Below are 18,561 nucleotides of genomic sequence, written 5' to 3'. Positions count from 1 at the left end.
CATGCACTCTCCGCTCTCATCTATCAAAGCTCAGTTTGTTTTGGTGTTTCCGACTTTTCGTCCCCTTCCTTTGCTACCCAACTTGGCATGGCACGTGGTAAATTCATATAAAATTCCAGCACCAATCAAATTCAAACACGTGTACGACAAACCACCTTTGTCATAGACCCACCGTTTTCTAGATCCAACGAGCGCAGCCTTACACTTGTATCGTTTTCCATACAAAATTAGGAGCACCAATAAGAGATTAAATATTAGTATTAATAATGGAAATTAATCTGAATTTCCCATACAAAAATAAACAAATAATTAATATTTAAAATCTTAGTGGAAGCGGACTAACCAGAGTTGAGAGAGAGTTGTATTGCATCCACACACGACTCAGCTCAATTTTAATCCCTTTTAAAATCTCAAGCCTTTAAAACTGAATTTCACTTCACTACTGGACTAGCTTTGGTGTTTTCTTTGACTGTTTTTTCTCTCTCTCTCTCTCTCTCTCTCTCTCTCCACCTATCCTTTCTGCGTTCCAATCTGCAATCAGGTACAAAACCCTAATTGCTGCTTCTTATCTCAAATTTTCATCCTTCATGATTATTTTAATCTCTCTCTAATTAATAGCCATTGCTGTTTGTGTTTATATTCTGTCATGCATTGTCTTTCTACTGCAGCTTTTCATCAATCTGATATATTTCTTTCCCGGATTCTAGTTTTCTTTTCATCCCTTGTTTGGTTGCCGTGAAAATCGAAGTTTCTATTCAATTTTCCAGCAACCAGACGGAGGATTTATATAAATTGGTTTTGCTTGCTGCTCAAACTTAGATCTCATCCAAATCTACTATTAAAAGTCGTAATTTTTTTTGTTCTGTTTCCGTCGGAATTGGTGGTCATTGAAAAGCTGCTGATTTTCTACGTTTTGTGTGTGAATTTTGCGATTAGGTCCCTGTACTTGCACCAAATTATGGTGACAATGGATGTGGATAACAAGCTTTTCAGTGTGGGTCTGATGATTGTGGCCACTCTAGTGGTGGCCAAGCTTATCTCATGGCTTTTGATGTCCCGATCTGGAAAGCGTCTCCCTCCGGTGGTCAACACGTGGCCTGTGATTGGGGGACTGCTCCGTTTCTTGAAAGGTCCCATTGTGATGCTTCGTGAAGAGTACCCTAAGCTTGGGAGTGTATTCACATTGAACCTACTTAACAAGAAGATCACTTTCTTGATTGGTCCTGAGGTTTCTGCTCACTTCTTCAAGGCCCCGGAGTCTGATCTTAGCCAGCAGGAGGTCTACCAGTTCAATGTGCCTACTTTTGGCCCCGGAGTTGTATTCGATGTGGATTACTCAGTGCGGCAAGAGCAGTTCCGGTTCTTCACGGAGGCTCTCAGGGTGAATAAACTTAAGGCATATGTGGATCAGATGGTTACTGAAGCAGATGTAAGTGTTTGGATTGAATATATTTTTTGTTTATCTAATCTGCTTCAGCCTTCAACATGTTTAGTAATTTATTCACATATGTCTAGGAGAAGACCCCCTCCGTATTCTTAGGCAAGTAGCAATATCAGATGCGACTCTAAGTCACAATTCTTTACCACATGGCCTACACTAATATCCTGGGACTTGCAAGTTTTTCTAGTAATGTTGATTGGATGAATGGCCTTCTCCAACTGGCATGTGTTTCTCTTTCATGAACTTTAATTTGATTAGAAAGACAAAAGCAAAACAGTAGCAGTTAGCCTGAATTTTTTCGAGTTGGAAGTACAGTATTGCATTAAGAGTACTTTCCATGAGCTTGATTTATCTGGGAAGACTTATTTAGATTCTCGTTTTATGTTTTTCCTAGGGTAGTAGTCTGAAGTTTGGGTGACTAGCATTGCATGCTTGTTAGGACGTATATACTTTCTTTTCTAAAGAATCAGTTCGCCAGGTTGTGCAGACAATATGTCAAATATATGATTGTTTATTTATGAGAGAAAAATGCAACCATTGGCTTGTCTATTCATTAAAGACTGCTCCTAAATATTGACCAAACAAAAAAGATTGCTCTTTAATCGGAACAATTGAGAAGCCTTTAAGACCTGGTTCTTTTTTTTTTCTTTTTCTTTTTTATTATTTTTAAAAGAGAATAAATTGCCACTAAGCATCAATTAGATGCTGGCAAGTCTGGGGCAACTTCAGCTTTCATCATTTTCCTCTTATACTATTGTTCAATTCAAGCACACAGGCAGGCACAAACACACTCACAAAGACATGCTTGTGCTGTTTATTCTAAAGTCTCAAACAACTTGTTGGAACTTTCACTTGTGCTTGTGCCTTGTTCTAGAAAACTTATACCTAGTGAACAGACATCTATGGTGTTAATCCTTGTCCTCAAACTGTACTTGGCAGGATTACTTTTCCAAGTGGGGAGACAGTGGCGAGGTGGACTTAAAGTATGAGCTGGAGCATCTGATCATCTTAACTGCCAGTAGATGCCTCTTGGGTCGCGAAGTTCGTGATAAACTCTTTGATGATGTTTCAGCATTGTTCCATGACCTTGACAATGGCATGCTTCCTATTAGTGTCATCTTCCCGTACCTGCCCATCCCAGCTCACCGTCGCCGTGACCAGGCACGCAAGAAGCTTTCAGAAATCTTTGCAAGCATCATAAACTCCCGTAAGCGTGCTGAACAGTGTGAGAATGACATGTTGCAATGTTTCATTGATTCGAAGTACAAAAATGGCCGACCAACAACTGAATCTGAGGTCACTGGCTTGCTTATTGCTGCTCTCTTTGCTGGGCAACACACTAGTTCTATCACTTCTACTTGGACTGGGGCCTATCTCCTCCGTCACAAGGAATACTTATCTGCTGTGTCAGAGGAGCAGAAAAACCTAATGAAAAAGCATGGGAAGAAGGTTGATCATGATATATTGTCAGAGATGGATGTCCTGTATCGTAGCATCAAGGAAGCTCTGAGATTACACCCTCCACTAATCATGCTTCTGCGAAGCTCGCATAGTGATTTTAGTGTACAAACCCGTGAGGGAAAAGAGTATGACATTCCGAAGGGGCACATTGTTGCCACATCACCATATTTCGCCAACCGGCTTCCTCATATTTACAAGGAGCCAGACACGTACAATCCTGAGAGATTTGCTGCTGGGAGAGAAGAAGATAAGGCAGCAGGGGCATTCTCTTATATCTCATTTGGAGGTGGCAGGCATGGATGCCTTGGTGAGCCTTTTGCATACCTGCAGATAAAGGCTATATGGAGCCATTTGCTGAGAAATTTTGAATTGGAGCTGGTGTCACCTTTTCCCGAGATTGATTGGAATGCCATGGTTGTGGGTGTGAAGGGAAAGATGATGGTGCGATACAAGCGACGGGAGCTCTCCTTCGATTAATGGCAATTACTTTTTTGGGTGATCAGCAGGTTTTTTTTTTTGGATTAAGTGGTCAGCAGGTTTAAATTATTGTTCTCTAGGATGTTTTTGTCCCCTCTTCTTATGTGTTGATTTTCTTCCCCGTTTTGCAATTAAATGTTGATGATGCGTACTTTTACTGGATTGTGTCTTGTTTAGTGTCATATTTATGATGAAGATTGTAGCTTCTGACTTGACTTCAGATTTACTCCAGTTTCATGGACTAGCGGCAGTTGTTTTTAGTTCTCTTATCTTCGAAAAAAAAAAATTTGCTACATGTAGAGGAGCAGTTGATGCAGCACAATGCCAGCTTTTTTTTTGGGTCGAAAACACATCCATTACGAAGAGAAAACAAAGAGGAAAACAGCACAGGCGCTGCACCTCAAAGACATAGAGGTCCAGTCTCCACAAAACGCCACAATGCCAGCTTAGGTGATTCAATTTAATGTTTCACTTACAGATGTACTGCATGAAAAACTTGAAAAGTATAGATTACAAAAAGCTTATCAGACAGAGAGAGAGAGGACAGGCTTGAGACAATTAGCTACTTGCCACACATTTTCATTTCAACTCTCGGCTTCATGGAAAGAAATCTTCTCCCTCAAGATTAATGGTATATAATCAAAGAAACCGGCTTTTCTCAGCTAACCAAATATCTTCTGGCATCCTGAATAATAAACTCATGATAAATAAGCCGCATTTTTTATAGCCAGCTAAGTAATTTCCTGTGATAAATGTTGAATTTCAGAGGAAATTCAGTTGGGTATGATCTTGATGAGCTCAATATCAAACAGAAGAGTCTTGTCTATCAGCCCCTGGTTCCTCAGCACAAAATCCAAGGCTCGTTGGCCCTGTGAAACATCGACATTCCACCTTTATAAGTACAAGCAGAATTTCATTACAAGAATCACCAAAAGGACACAAGAATTACCGAAAATGTTGTGGGTCTTGGTCCACTTTTGTTGTAGTCATTCTCAGGATATCCCAACTCTGGGGGCACTATGATCCTGCATCACTGTGAACTAGATTGTGAAATTTGCATATAATATGTGATGTATTAAACTGCTCATTCAACCTAACTTCTTGAAAATTCCTTAAGCAACTGCTATATGCTACAGAAAAACATGCAGCACCTTCTAATGCCACCAAGAGCCATGCCTGAAACAGCTTCCTCAAAAGCTGGTATTACCTGAAGATTCAAGGACCAAACTCCACCATTAGAGCCCACTAATCGAGTATTTGAGTAATTACATGCTAACAAGCCAGTAAACAACTCAAGATCTACGGTTCAATTTAAAACAGCAATTTGTCCTCCTCACTCTTCCAACTGAATCCTAATCTACAGAATTGCACAATATTGTATTATTAACGACCTTCTGATGTAGTGTTGGACAAACTATGAGACAAAACACATGAGACCATGGAGAATCACAAAGCGAAATAATAAACAAACAGCTGCAACAACCAAGATTGTCTGGTTGAATTGGTTCACAAATCTCTCACCTCCTGAGATCCTACTCTAAATTTGAAAAAGGCCTTGTCATCACCCTGCATTTGAGAAACCATGGAATGGAGTCTGTCAATTAAGCTCATGCAACGCTACGAAGTCCACAGTTAAGGAATGAGAAGTGTTCCATACCTCAAATGAACCGCCCTTTGTCTTATTTCGAGCTTCAAAGATACGTCCATAATATCCTATGGTGTAACCATCCCAATCAACCTGGAACACATCCAAAAATCAAAAACCACAATAACGACCAAACTTTGAAGATAAAAACATTTGCAAGCCTGCACGAGTCTATGTTGACTTCATCCAAAATTTCCATCCAAAGTAAAGGAAGTTCGTTCTATAGATTTTCATATAACAGACAAATCCATTTATACAAATTGAACCTAATTTCAAACAGACACCTTATCTGAATGTAAGATTCCCACTTAGTACATGAAAAGTGAAAACCCAAGTAAAAACTTGAAAGCATGCCCTCAAAGAATGGGTGGCTTACCACTACTGTCTCTCCCATTTTGGGTTTGGGGCCATCTCCTAGTCGTAAGTCCTGCATTAGATACCACAAAATAAAAATAAAAAACACGCTGAAGAGCTGTGAATTTAACTAAACCAAGGAGGTATGGTTAATGTTCCAGTAGGTGACCTTATACTGAAGACCTGATGCAGTTTCTGTGTAGTCTGGATAACTCATTTTCGACTTGCCATAGTCCTTTCCCCTAAGTGCTGGCACTGTAAGTAGTTGAAAACAATTCAGAATGAAATCAATGATATGAGAAAAAGCAACAATTTTCAACTGTCAGCAAAAAGCAACACAGTGACACAGTACACAGATTATATAAACATGTATAATATTTGACCCATGAGCAGCATTAGGAAAAAGAAATTACTAACTGTCAGCAAATTGAGATGCCAGGGCTACTCCATCTTTCGAAGCATTGCAAAAGGTTGCAGCTACCATTCCAATGGATGAAAAGACAAAACTTCTTCGTTCAATAGGATTGCTTCCACCTATCAAAGATTCAAACTTTATTCAATTGATAGCAAAATACAATCTTTGAATCTCGTGGGTCAAGCCCAATTTAACTAATCAATAAATATCTCAATGGTTAATTTACTAACCGCCTGCACCTGAATCAGAAAATTTCTCCGGTTCCGGAAGAAGAAGAGATTGAGGTCCGCGCTGTCTCTGGCGCATCAGGGAGAAGGTAAGCGCAAAACGACGTACCGGGTTTGAAGATTTTCCGACAGGTGAAGAAGACAGCGGTCGGGGTGGAGACCCGACGGCTGAGATTGAGGCCATTTTAGCTATGGTACTACTTGACTTGGGAGAAAAGGGTGAACTGTGTGAAGTGGTGACTGGGGGCCAGGAAATGTGTTTCGCGGGAAGATAACGGCCTCAACTAGTCAAGCTCAAGCCTTCTTTTTTTTTTTTTTTTTTTTGGTTCTTTCGTTTTTCCCTTATAGCTTTCTTATTTTTCCCTTAAATAGTTTCCATCTTGTTTCATTTTTAGATATGGTGCGACATGTTATGTCCATAACACAATCAAAATTTGATTAACATATTTCAACAACAATAATTTTTATTTATTTATTTATACAAATGACAATCTAAGAGATAGCCAAGAAGGTGGGGGCCTGTTTGGAAATACTTTTGAAGGGGCTAAAAACGCTTTATGACAACTAAAATTGCTTCTCACAGCATTTGACATAAAAGTTTAGAAGTACTTATGAATCACAATCCCAAGTGCTTTTCTATGAAACACTTCGATTTGTTATGAAAATTTCATCATCTTTATAATAAAAGTGCTTATGAGCAAAAGTACTTCCTACAGAAGTAGTCCTCAAACAAACCCACACAACCATGGCTACTAGCCTAATCCAGATCTGTTCAAACTGTTAATTTGTTGACATAGCATACTATTTCCTTCAAGTAGCAAACCAGTAATTAACATTGACCATCATCTGCTCGTTGGCCCATAATTCAATTTTATTCTCAAATCCAAATGAAAAAGTACTCGGGGGTCAGGTCGGTCCACATATCCCATGTTATTCATCTGGCCACTGAATAAATAGCAAACCAGAAAGGCAGTGTGCATCAGATGTACATTTCTGTAGGTTACTGTCTAAATAGCTTTTTCATAGGATGGGGAGAAAACATTGCCGAACACCAAAGCAGGAGCAAAATGTAATCTCTCTCTCTCAACTTGAAGCTGGTATGAACTCATCAAACGTAATTAACGTCTTACAAAGCACTCAGCCTAAATTTACAGGAAGACAAGGCCCCACCCACCAGCTTTATTCAACTCATACAAGTAGTTCTCACAATCTTACATCTTACAGACTAATCAATTTAAGAGAGTTGGCCTTCTCTTGCAGAGTATCAAGCAGGCTGTCAAAACTCTTCTTGAAGGAATCCACTCCTTCAATTTCAAGTTGGTTCCCAACGTAGCTCCAGTCGATTCCTAACTTCTCTAGTGCACTGTAAATGCCTTCAGCCTCGGAGACATTGGAGTCGATTGTCCTTGAAACAGTACCGTGATCGATAAATGCTTGGAGAGCTTGGTCTGGCATGGTTGAAACCTGAGGAAAGTTGGCATCAAACATTAAGCCATATTGATTAACAAAACAATATTGAAAAAGTTGGTATTGAATTCTGAAGTCTATTAAATCATGATAAATAATACCCATCAAACACCAGATATCATATTGGACTCTAAAATGACTCACCGTGTCAGGGCCAATGAGAGGAGCAACATATAAAGTATCAGGGTAGGCAGGATTCTTGACGCTGGTTGAGGCCCACAGCAGCCTCTGCTTCTTGGCACCTTTTTTCACCAAAGCCTCCCATCTAGGGCCAGAGAATTTCTTCTGGTAGAGTTGGTATGCTAAAGCAGCTTGAGCTACAGCAGCCTAAAACAGTTAACTCGTGACATTAGCAAATCTCTACCTTCTTGGTTTTTGTTAACAAAAAGAAGTTGAACATGTGATTTTGATTTACCTTTCCTCGAAGGTCAAGGGCTTCTGGAGTTCCAATCTTTTCAAGCAACTTGTCAATAAGGGTGTCCACCCTACTGACAAAGAAGGAAGCAACACTTGTGACTTTGGAGAGGTCATTTAATCCAGATGCCTCAAGGCCGTCCAAGTAAGCATCAATGACTGCCTCATATCTAGTGAGAGAGAATATAAGCTGTGCGCACATTAAGATAAAGTAAGAGTCAAAACATATAAAATACGTAATTGTAAGATCATTATGTAAGGAGGCACACAAGTTAAAATACTAAAGAGTTCAAATGAATTAGAGATGATGCCAACACTGCCCGAAAACTTCCTCTCATGATAGGGGCCCAACAAGAACAAAGATCAGTCTACCCGCAAGAATTTATGACAGCTATAGCACAGCAGGCAGATTTTACTCGCACCATGTAAACAATCACTCAGGCAAGTGGGTCAGCCAACCCACCACACCGAATAAAAATTCTACTGAGACATACTTTTCCAACAACTATATTGGCCATCTATTCTGACCAAAGCAAAGATGAGAATGGAATTTTACCCTGCAAAGAAAAGGAAAATCAAAAAGATAAACAGAACTATACTTACTGTCACATTGACACTTATGCCATTTGCTATGACTTCCTTAATTGAAGGGACACATGGAGCAGTAGCAGGGATTTTTATGTAGACATTGGGGCGGGCAACTACTTTATGTAGCCATTTTGCAGCCTCGATAGTCCCTTGAGTGTCATCAGCAAGTTTGGGAGAAACTTCAACAGAAACATAACCATCACCAGCATCAGTTTGATCATAGATTGACTCAAAAAGTTTTGAAGCATCTTGAATGTCCTTCACCACAAGTTCCCAATATGCACTTTCAATGTCTTTTCCTGATTGTACAAGTTCCCTGCAAAGTCCATTAATTTAAGTTATTGACAGATAAACAAAGTGTATCAGGTGGTTGCTACTTAAAACTTTTGGACTAGAAAGCAAAGAACAACACGTCCACCTTCCTAGCCCCAGATGCCCAGGAGCCTAAAACCACCAACTCAAATGATAATGAGTTGTGTATACAGTCTTTCTAATGAAGTACAAAACTCTACTAGAACAACTGATAAATCCATAAAAATATCAAACATCCCCCAGACACAACCCCTCCCGACCAAGACAATCATTGAACATACCTGAATTGATCATTATAAGCATTTGAAGTGGATATTGCTTTCTGGAAAATCTGCAATCATAAATTATAAAGAGCTAGTTAGATCGGATCGCAAATAATACACGAAAACCACAGAAGACGCATTTAAAGAAACAATTTTTCCAACATTTTGATCATTTCACTTCCAAACCCATTTCTCATTTGATCTTAGATCAAGAAAAACATCTTCCATACATGACAGAACAGTAAACATGGTTCAAAAAACGCAGGAGAAATGTAATAAAAGAGCAAATCATTTGTAATTACCGCTGGGTTACTAGTTACACCTCTAACCCCACTTGCAATAAGTGGAAGCAGATCTGTAACAGGTCGGCAGAGGTTATCATACCATGGACTCTGCCCTTCCTTCTCGTAGAGATCATGGAGATATGTTCTCTTTGCTGGACTTCCATTTCCATCACCTTGAGAACATCTCACACTGCAAAAAGCAATGTTCCGTGAACCCAAATGAGCAACGTTTTCGATTCACAATCAATTACTAACCACCAAGAACACGAAATAAGAAAATTTTGAACACAAAATACGAAATTAATGAAACAAACAAAGCTCAAATCCAGCTTTCTAAAAACCCAACAAAGCATCGGAAAATATTAAAGATATGCACGGACCATAATCAAGAAAGCATATATATATTACCAGAGAATATAAAAAATCAATAACAAAAACAATAGACCCAAAAGAAGGAAACATACACCAGAGAGCCCTTGAGAGACGACTTGCTTCGTATGGACAACTTGGAAGAAGAAACTTTGGAGCTGAAGTTGGTGGTGGTGGTGAGGAAGCCGATCAAGCACTTGGGCTGGGAAGCTCTAGGGTTGAAAGTGGACGACAAAGAAGAAGCAGGGCTGGGATTGGAGAGCTTGGAGATGGAAGCCATATTAGATCAGAGGGCACTCGCAGAAAGGGAGAGTAAGAGGGGGAAGGAGACAAAGCCAATGTGGGGGTTGGTGGAAGACTGATTATTGTGGAAAGATTTCTCCTTTTATTTACGATGCGATACAAACGATGATTTTTTATTTTTTATTTTTATTTTTTGGGTTAAAAGTTTTTGTGATTTTTGGTAGACCCCAAACGGCAGCAGGTAGGGGACAACGACTCTCTCTCTCGATGGAACTGTTGGCACTTGGCGGTTGGTGGTAGCTAGCTGCGACATGCCAATGCCTAGTCAATGCTGACGTCATAATCCTAATTAGATAGATTTTTTTTTTTGGTTATTTATCACCTTCTTCTGACCATGGCCTTACTTGTTGTACAGGTTGGTGGTCGCCGTGGAATTGATGGCTTGAATTGAATAGAGAAAAAAAAAAACGTATTGTAGACAAAGTAAGTAAATCTTGGCTGGATTTTGTACCATTTACTATAATAAAGTATAGGTGGTTAAATCTAAAAGTCAAGTTTGGAAATGAATCTTCCCTTAAATTTAACAAAATCGATGATACATGGTTTACATGTGTTATGTTGTTGAAGAATGTGGTACAATATTATAAGAGAAAACGAGTCATGATGCTTTGCAACCATTGCCAGAGTTTTTTTTTTTTTTTCAATCGAAGATTAAATTTGAGTGAACTACACTTGAAATTAGCAATTTTTTTATTTATAGAAAAAGGTAAAAATATAGATTGTATTTTTTTTTCCCCTTAAAGGCTACCTACCTTGTAGGTGGCTTCGCCACTACTTACAACATATTTAATTTTGAATTATAAAGATATTAATATAATTATTAAATTTATTTACTGACTTTTTTTAAAGGTAAATACTATGAGGTGTCCTTACACACGAAGGGTGAGATTAATCCCCACTCGAGGTTCGGCTTGTCCCTGGTTATAAAGTGCTCCTAAATAATTTTGAACCTCTGGCATTGAGGCATCAGGCAGTTCACCAACTTGAGGTGCAGTTTGCAACCGCATCACACCTTTTGGTTTACTAAGTGACCCTTTAAAGATTTGAAACATATGCTTTTATCCGTAGTTAGACTAAAGATTCTTAAATATATGGAGAAAAAAAAAGGGCAATGATTTCCCCACTCCTATTTATCCACTTACACTTTTTATATAAAAAGGAGTGTAAGTGGATAAAATAGGAGAAAAAGGAGTGAGGAAATCACCACTCAAAAAAAATTGTAGCTTATGTCGTTAAATGCAATTACTACACATGTGGGTTACACCAATATCGCTTTGTCCAAAAAAAAAAAATTGTAATTGACTCCCCCTTCCCTAATTTTTGTTTGTATTAAAACAATTGTCAAATAAGCAAACTGAATTGTATCTGGTCACAACTTGCAAGCGTTACTTTAAAGCTAGACGCAATTTCAGTGTTTGATCGAGATGTATAACCATGTATACATTGTGTCGTGCAAGCAGAAAGAAGAAGAAGGAAATTTTGTATCGTATTCTGCAGCCTCTATGTATATCAGATTCAGCACTTACTGCATATGTAATTAATTATTAGCTTGTGAGCTGAAAACTTGAAATGAACTCTCTCCAAAATGTAGAAGAGCAGATAAAGGGTTGAAATGTAGAAGAGCACACTCAAAATCACAGCAACGTGATGGTAGGTGGTAGGTGGATTGAAAGTTGGATATAAATTTCAGATAGTTAACTTGTAGAGCCAAAATGGGTGAAAAATGAGGCATTGCTTTAACTCGGCTTACCCAATTAAACAAATATTTTACTTTGTTGCTTGACCCCCATCAATCCGGCTCTTAAGGTAGCTCAAGGGCTGAACTTATTTGTTATGTTGCTCAGGAAATAAGTCGCTGCGACATCAATCAACACAGGGGCCTATTTGTCAAAATCAAATTGTAGATTTTGACTACAGCGGCAAAAAAGAATATCCAAAAGGCATCAACCATTCTGCAGCAGAGAAGAAGCACGCATGTTTGCATTTTCAGTTCAACTATTTTGCATCCAGAAAGAATCTGCTGAATGTCAGCACCTATACAAAACTCAGCAAGGAAGAATAATTTTTTTACATTTTCAGTAAAGTCCAGCCCAGCAGCATATCCTCCTCAATTTGGTACTGGGGACTAGACAGGATACAATGCAAGGCTCTGCTCAAAAAGATATATACTACTTCCATTACCATGGTTTCAAGTCTCCCACTGGACCTTCTGTCCAATTTAAAATCTTTTGCCCACCCTTCAAGTAAATACTTTGAGCATGGGGCAATTTGCGAGCCAGCCCGTTTAGTATCTGATGGAAAGCATCCCCTGGTTGTGCAGGTTGCGGGAACATCATCGCCCATTTCATCGAAGGATTTGCAAGTAATCTTTGTTTCCTGAGGATTACTTCTGGTGGAATAGAAGTGAGAACTGTGTCCAGGTTAGGGACATCCTCCTCAGCTAGAAAAACTCCAATTTCTTCCCATGGGATAGCATCAGCGAAGGGTAAGACAATATCATCAGCTATAATAACAGGGATGCAACCAAACACCACTGCTTCAACTAGCCTCGGACTCCATGGGGCCCAACCCAGAGGGCATAAACAGAATATAGATCGTTGCATGTCTTCATAATATGTAGTTGGATGGTCAGTGGAGATATCAAACAGAGGATTGTTCTTGAAATTCTCCCAAACAGCTGCCCTCGCACCTCTGTCAGTCAATTCAAAGGGTCAAGAGGGAGTTGCATTTGACTCAAGAAGATCATGCATGAAGGCCAGATACAGAGATAATCTTTCATCATTCACGTCCATGTTATTCCCATCTCATAAAAGAGTATACAGAAAACATGTTCATAAAATTCAAAGGTAAAACACTTTCCTGATAAACGTACCTCGCATAGTAACCACCTTCAGGGTCATTATTAATGTCATAAAATAGACCACGGAAGTATACGAAGATGGACCGTGGAGTCTCTTGGGGAATCAGGTGGGCCTGCATCTTTTGTGGTGGAGCATATGGAGGAATTGTGATTGAACCCTCCTTCAAGCATACATGGTTTCTTTGCCCAAAGGTCTGAACCAAGGTGGCACGCTGGAGCAGTGGAAGAATCCCCCGTTCAATAGCTTTCTCTTCCTATAAAATGCCAGTAGTATAAACCTTATATTAGCCATAACCAGTACAAGTAACCTTTTCTTGTTTTTGTGATTGAGCTAATTGCATAAATATTCTTCACAAAAAGTTTAATTTTCCCCTCAAATTTTGGGATGGATGAATTCATACTCTATTTTGCAGTGTGCACCTGTACAGGACTGCTAATTCATATAATTTCTCATATTCAGATTCAGCTTACTTTTCTTTAACCAAAGGAAATCATGCTTAGGTACAAAGTAGAAGGGTCCTACCTGGTAATGAAAGCAGGCTCCAAAGTCATGAGGCACAACAAAGAAGTGATCAGCTCCTTCTGTTCGATTCCAATAAGGCCAGTTTGTAGATATGAGCTGTATTGCACTTCTCATCATCCGCGGAGATTTGAAGGGCAACGGCAAGCCAGTGGGGGTAAGGTCACAAGTGGTGTAGATAGGGGTATAAAACCAATCTGCTTCCTCAGGATTGAAGGTTCTAACCGGGCTGGATAAGAGGAACCTATGCATGAAGATCTCAGCAGCAAACATATGGTTGAGACATCTTGGGTCTTTCTGAAGGATTTTCTTGTTGTATTTGTTAGGCAGCTCATAAACATAAACTTTCAACCTTCCAGTTGGATCATCCTCCAAGACATCACCAGCGCTTCCTGCATCATTCTTCCATTAGTCAATCGGAAAAAGAGTATGCATCAAATAGAATAAAATGCTACGAAATGCTTATGGATAAAAATTTACTGCTCGTCTTTCCAAGAACCAATTGGAGCCCCCCTTTTCCACTTTCCCGAGATTAATCTTTGATGTAATGTTTGTGAAAAAGGATAAAAGAACATCTACCAGTGAAACAGATATGAGATAAATAATCCTAGTTTGGTATCTCATATACAAGTTACAGCATGAATTTCATATAAAATCGAAATGCAACCACTAATCATCTCGGAGCTGACCAAAACTTGTGCCTCCAATTTGGACCCTACAACGAAAGTCATCAAAAGAAATTCCAAAAATTCTGAACCTCAACTATTCTGAACTGGGACTTAATGGAAACAACAAAAGGGCATTTCTTCAAACACCTGAGCCTATATGGGGCAAATGTAGCAAAAAGGAAACTGCTTTAGAAACCAATTTGAAGCGAACAATGACAGAGGCATACCTGAAATCCTCTCTGTAGGCACGTTCTGATCCGCACCAACTTCCCAAGCAAACCCAAAAACAAAAAGAAGAGCAAGAACCCACATGCAAGTTCTCATTTTGACCCAACTGAAACCCACTCTCGGATTCCTAATTTGACTGAAAATCGAAATGGGTCTTCCGGTTTTCGTATCATTGAGGTTGTAGAGGCAGTATATATGAAGAGTATATGGTTGGGACGTCGCGCGGGTAGTAGTTGGGAAGCTTTCTTAGACTCTAGGTTTGTGGAAATGGAATAAGAAACGGAGGTTTTCAGGTGAGCATCGATAGAGAAATGCAGAGAGGAATTGCTTGAAGAAACAGTGAAGGCGTGCATTTTTCTTTTTTATTTAGATTTCTTAAGAAGGATTTTGCAGCAAACAACATGTACAAATCCTTGTGGTTAGTGAAAGCTGTATTTGTTTTGCCGGTTTGATGACAAGTCCATTTCAGAAAGCTGAGTGTTAGATAAATAAAGCGCCAGGCTCTTGAATATATTAATTAATTCCCGCGCTTTCCCTTTCTCCGGTTGTTGCGCAATGACTCTAGTGTTAAAAGTCACCGACAAACAACACTTGGATAAATGTGTAAATGGGTAAACATACACTTGGATAATTATGATCAATCGACCCAACTAGTTGAATACTCATACCACATGATACACTAATTCCTTGCTTATAACAAATATGAAGTCTGATTTTAATTTATAATTCAATTATGACTTGAATTCAACAATCCCTTAACAAATGAAATATGAATTAAGTCCAACCATATAATCATTAGCCAGAAGGCTTACAATAGAAGGGGGAAAACTCCACAACATTAGGCCATCTCCAGTAATAGGATTAAATGTAGTCCAGGATTAAAAATTTTGCCAAAATATTAATTTTTTAAAGAATAGTGCAGAGCTAAATTTTCCCATCTCCAGCCATGCAGGGCTATATTTTAAGGTTCTTCATATTTTATTATTTTGAAAAGGGAGTGGGGAGTGTCTTTAATGATTGGTTGTTGAAAAGCACATGGATGAGGCCACTATAAATTTGGCCTAGGCCAAAGCTAGCTACATTTGGCGGTTGGAGGGCTAAATGGCCAAATGTGGCCTCCAAATTTAGCCAAAATTTTATTTAGCCCATGGCTGGAGATGAGTTTTGCATTAATTTAGAACTATATTTGGGATATAGCCCATGACTGGAAATGGCTTTATAACCCAAATTGGAGTATGTGCTAGATGATCTGCTCTCTATAAACAAGAGAAATAGTACTGTCATTAGTAGCTCCTTGCAGTCATGAATGAGACTAAATAGAGGATGACTAGCATAATCTCACTTTTAATCAAGGAAGCAATAATAGAGCTATATTCCACTTTAATTCTTTGGATACCTTCATTCAACATAGGAGAAGGAGAAAAATTTAGTTGCAATGAAGATAACACTATTTTGCTATCCTTGATCAATAATGATATGCAAAGGCGGATTCAGGATTCTTAGGCCATGGGGTTGCAGTGTAAAAGTTCCGAAACTTTTTTTAGAAGAAAATAAAATTGAAAAATTAAATAATAGCACTTTCAACTAATCAAAACACAAAACCTACTTTCCACTTGAACGGAATTTTTCTAGCCTAGTCAAATTGTTCTCTCTGTTACAATAAACAACAAGAACAAGTATACTGAAAGAATGAACTTCACAGGGAAGAGTTTTGATCAAATTAGCATACCATCATTGCACAACTTGAGTACATCAGGTAACATATTACATCAAGCCCTATTTAGGGTCAACTTGGCATTGTTGTGCTGGGAAAATAATCGCTATCAGATTTGTCGTGAGAGAAATCAGTTGTGAGATAAAAGTAGTTTGGCATTTGGTAAACTTTTTGTTAAGAGTGTTATTGGTACTTGTTGGGGTCTTTTTCCTTCAGAAGGCTCATCCAGGCTTGTTGATTCTTGGACAGCCATAGAGTAGTGAATCAAGCCTTCGTTGCCCCTTTTTCTGAGTTAGCGAGAACTAGATCCAAAGCATCCCGAGGGAGAAGCAGGTCTCAGAGGAGTACTTTGTTCTTTTTCCAGCGGCTACTTGTTTTGTCTGATGTTTCCGACAGCTTGACGAAGAGTTGCAAATGGTGCATTGATGTTGCGCAGGCTTGGCATGAAAGTTTGCTTTGGTGAATTAAGACACTATTAGGCTTGGCATGATAGGCTTGTGGCGTGGGAGCTAAGAGAAATGAGTATAAAGAAAAGATTAAGGCTTGAGATTTTGGGTGTTTTCAGCAACTAGACGAAGAGCTTGCAATGTCTGCGTTTTCTAGGGTAATGACTATGGTTTCAACTTAGCTTGAGAGAATGGGTGTTTCAGATTTGGGATGGAGCCTTTTGAGAGAGAGAGAGAGAGAGAGAGAGTCTATTTTCAACCGGTAAAAGAGAGCATTGGGACATTTTTATTTCCAACAAGTAAAGTTAGGCATTGGAAAATAACTATTTCTTATGGGCAAAAGGAAGTGTCGGACTTGGCTTGTTTCCAATGGGTAATAGGGAGCACTTGAAGAGTATCTCATTTGCGCCACATTGGAGAACTCCAAGTAATGGGCTTAGACTTTGGTGCTCCTCAAGTAGTTAGCCCAAAATCTCCATTATTTAAGAGCTTTCGTGGGCCTTATGGACATCTGTAACCTTCCACACCACAATCCCTATCATGCAAGTCCCTTAAACCACATGACTTGAGTTCATATGAGCTTGGTAGGTGATTGACATATAAAAAATGTATTATTGGCTTGGCATGACATGCACACTATTTCTATATTTATTTAATGAATTAATTCTCAAAATACAGCTTGGATTAGCGCATGACCAACATTATATGTTATATTGGGCTTTAAATGTCTTTGGGCTTCTCATGATTTTTTTGGGCCTCAACAGTACTAATTCCCGCATAATCAAAAAATGATTCCAAAATAATCATTAAACCTAGCGCCTATTCGAAACTAATTCCCGCATAATTCAAAAATAAAAGTACCTCATTAGCTGTTTTTCCTTATAGTTTTCTCTCACGATAATTTTTAACAATAAGTGATTTTCTCATAGTTTACCAACAGACTGGGCTTCCCAAAATTTTAAAAAATCACTTATCACCCCAAATAAGCAATGTCAAACGGGCACTTACATGGTATGTATTTGAAAATCAAAATACAACCTTATCAAATAAAGTTGAACAAGTCAAAAAAACAGCTAGCAAGCCTTAGCCAAAGTCGGGAATGAATTTGAATTCGAAACCACAGATAATGGTTGTCTAACATATTGACTACCATTCTATGAAATAATTTGGGAATTAATTTGGGTGTGTGGAGTCGGGTAAGCAGGGTGGCGTGGGTGAATTTTTTTTTTTAAAGCCTGGCTTAAAACAACGTAGTTTTGAGGCCAGATCATTAAAAGAAGTTGGGGAGACTACATCACAATGTAGTTTTCAAGGTGATTTATAAAATTAAAAATAAAATAAAAAAGAGCATTGCTTCTGTGCTGCTACACACAAAGCTTCGTGGCTTCTCCTTTGGGACTTATCGAATAGCTTATGTGCACCTTATGAGGTTGCACCACCAACAAACAAGGGCCTCCAAGCCTATTGCCATGGCTACTATGGGGTCATTTGACTTTATTGACCTCATGGTGGCTCCGCTCCTATTGATATGACATGTGAAACTGTTATCACGTATATCAAGCATTATTGATCGAATATAGTAAAATAATTATATTCCCATTTCATAAAGTCTTTCTCCAAACGAAAAGCACTTTAATTATTTAGCTTATTATCACAAAGCGTCCCTTAAGGTTTACGAAACTATCGATTGCATCCTTAAAGTTTTTTTGTGTCACTCATGGTTTCAAGGTTAGTATGTGCAATCACAAATAATCCATATTAGGTTTGTGGATGTATACATATATATATATATAAAAAACATTTCTGAGATTCACACACCTATCATAAATGGCCCCTACAAATTTTTTTAATTTTTTAATTTAAAATTCATAAAATTTTGGTTTTCTTTTTAAAATTATTTATAAATGAAAAAACCATTTATAGAAGGACTTTAATCTTGAGGACCATTTATGAACCCTAAACCCTTAGTTTTTTTTCATTTTATAAATTTTAAATTATTTTTAAAAACTCTATTAGTTTGTTGATGTGGCATATATATGTAGCCCATATCTACAATAATATAGTGTCACATGTATTTAAAATATAATATATATTTTAAAATAATT

General features: G+C 38.4%; 4 protein-coding genes across 6 annotated transcripts; 1 reads left to right on the top strand and 3 right to left on the bottom strand.

Moving 5' to 3' along the window:
- Window positions 1–42: 42 nt before the first annotated feature.
- Window positions 43–3,536, top strand: CYP51G1 (CYTOCHROME P450 51G1). The gene is made up of 3 exons (XM_008224040.2): window positions 43–541; window positions 937–1,429; window positions 2,381–3,536. The coding sequence occupies exons 2-3, from the start codon at window positions 959–961 to the stop codon at window positions 3,377–3,379; spliced, it is 1,470 nt and encodes a 489-aa protein (XP_008222262.2). The 5' UTR covers window positions 43–541; window positions 937–958; the 3' UTR covers window positions 3,380–3,536.
- Window positions 3,537–3,801: 265 nt separating this feature from the next.
- On the bottom strand, window positions 3,802–6,370 carry LOC103322153 (FKBP-like peptidyl-prolyl cis-trans isomerase family protein). 3 transcript variants are annotated; one of them, XM_008224037.2, is made up of 9 exons: window positions 6,033–6,367; window positions 5,796–5,912; window positions 5,548–5,633; window positions 5,401–5,451; window positions 5,037–5,117; window positions 4,901–4,945; window positions 4,531–4,586; window positions 4,329–4,404; window positions 3,802–4,248 (listed from the first exon to the last, which is right to left on the bottom strand). In XM_008224037.2, exons 1-9 carry the CDS (start codon window positions 6,202–6,204, stop codon window positions 4,153–4,155), a joined length of 780 nt encoding a protein of 259 aa, XP_008222259.1. In that variant the 5' UTR covers window positions 6,205–6,367; the 3' UTR covers window positions 3,802–4,152. The 3 variants fall into 3 exon arrangements, 2 of the variants coding, with proteins under 2 accessions (XP_008222259.1, XP_008222258.1); XM_008224036.2 differs by having other exon boundaries at window positions 6,024–6,366; XR_016124519.1 differs by having other exon boundaries at window positions 4,084–4,248; window positions 4,329–4,412; window positions 6,024–6,370.
- A 650-nt stretch (window positions 6,371–7,020) lies between these two features.
- On the bottom strand, window positions 7,021–10,100 carry TRA2 (Aldolase-type TIM barrel family protein). The gene is made up of 7 exons (XM_008224035.3): window positions 9,813–10,100; window positions 9,367–9,538; window positions 9,083–9,132; window positions 8,505–8,805; window positions 7,903–8,091; window positions 7,632–7,814; window positions 7,021–7,484 (listed from the first exon to the last, which is right to left on the bottom strand). Exons 1-7 carry the CDS (start codon window positions 9,995–9,997, stop codon window positions 7,239–7,241), a joined length of 1,326 nt encoding a protein of 441 aa, XP_008222257.2. The 5' UTR covers window positions 9,998–10,100; the 3' UTR covers window positions 7,021–7,238.
- A 1,852-nt stretch (window positions 10,101–11,952) lies between these two features.
- LOC103322150 (putative beta-1,4-xylosyltransferase IRX10) lies at window positions 11,953–14,696 on the bottom strand. Its single transcript, XM_008224034.2, has 4 exons — window positions 14,296–14,696; window positions 13,404–13,792; window positions 12,893–13,134; window positions 11,953–12,711 (listed from the first exon to the last, which is right to left on the bottom strand). The coding sequence occupies exons 1-4, from the start codon at window positions 14,390–14,392 to the stop codon at window positions 12,198–12,200; spliced, it is 1,242 nt and encodes a 413-aa protein (XP_008222256.2). The 5' UTR covers window positions 14,393–14,696; the 3' UTR covers window positions 11,953–12,197.
- Between the last annotated feature and the right edge of the window lie 3,865 nt (window positions 14,697–18,561).

Source organism: Prunus mume, linkage group LG2, assembly GCF_029339155.1.
Source record: "Prunus mume cultivar Tortuosa linkage group LG2, ASM2933915v1, whole genome shotgun sequence".
Lineage (NCBI taxonomy): Eukaryota > Viridiplantae > Streptophyta > Magnoliopsida > Rosales > Rosaceae > Prunus > Prunus mume.
Note: the sequence above shows the minus strand (reverse complement) of the source record. Positions and strands in the feature narration are given on the sequence as shown.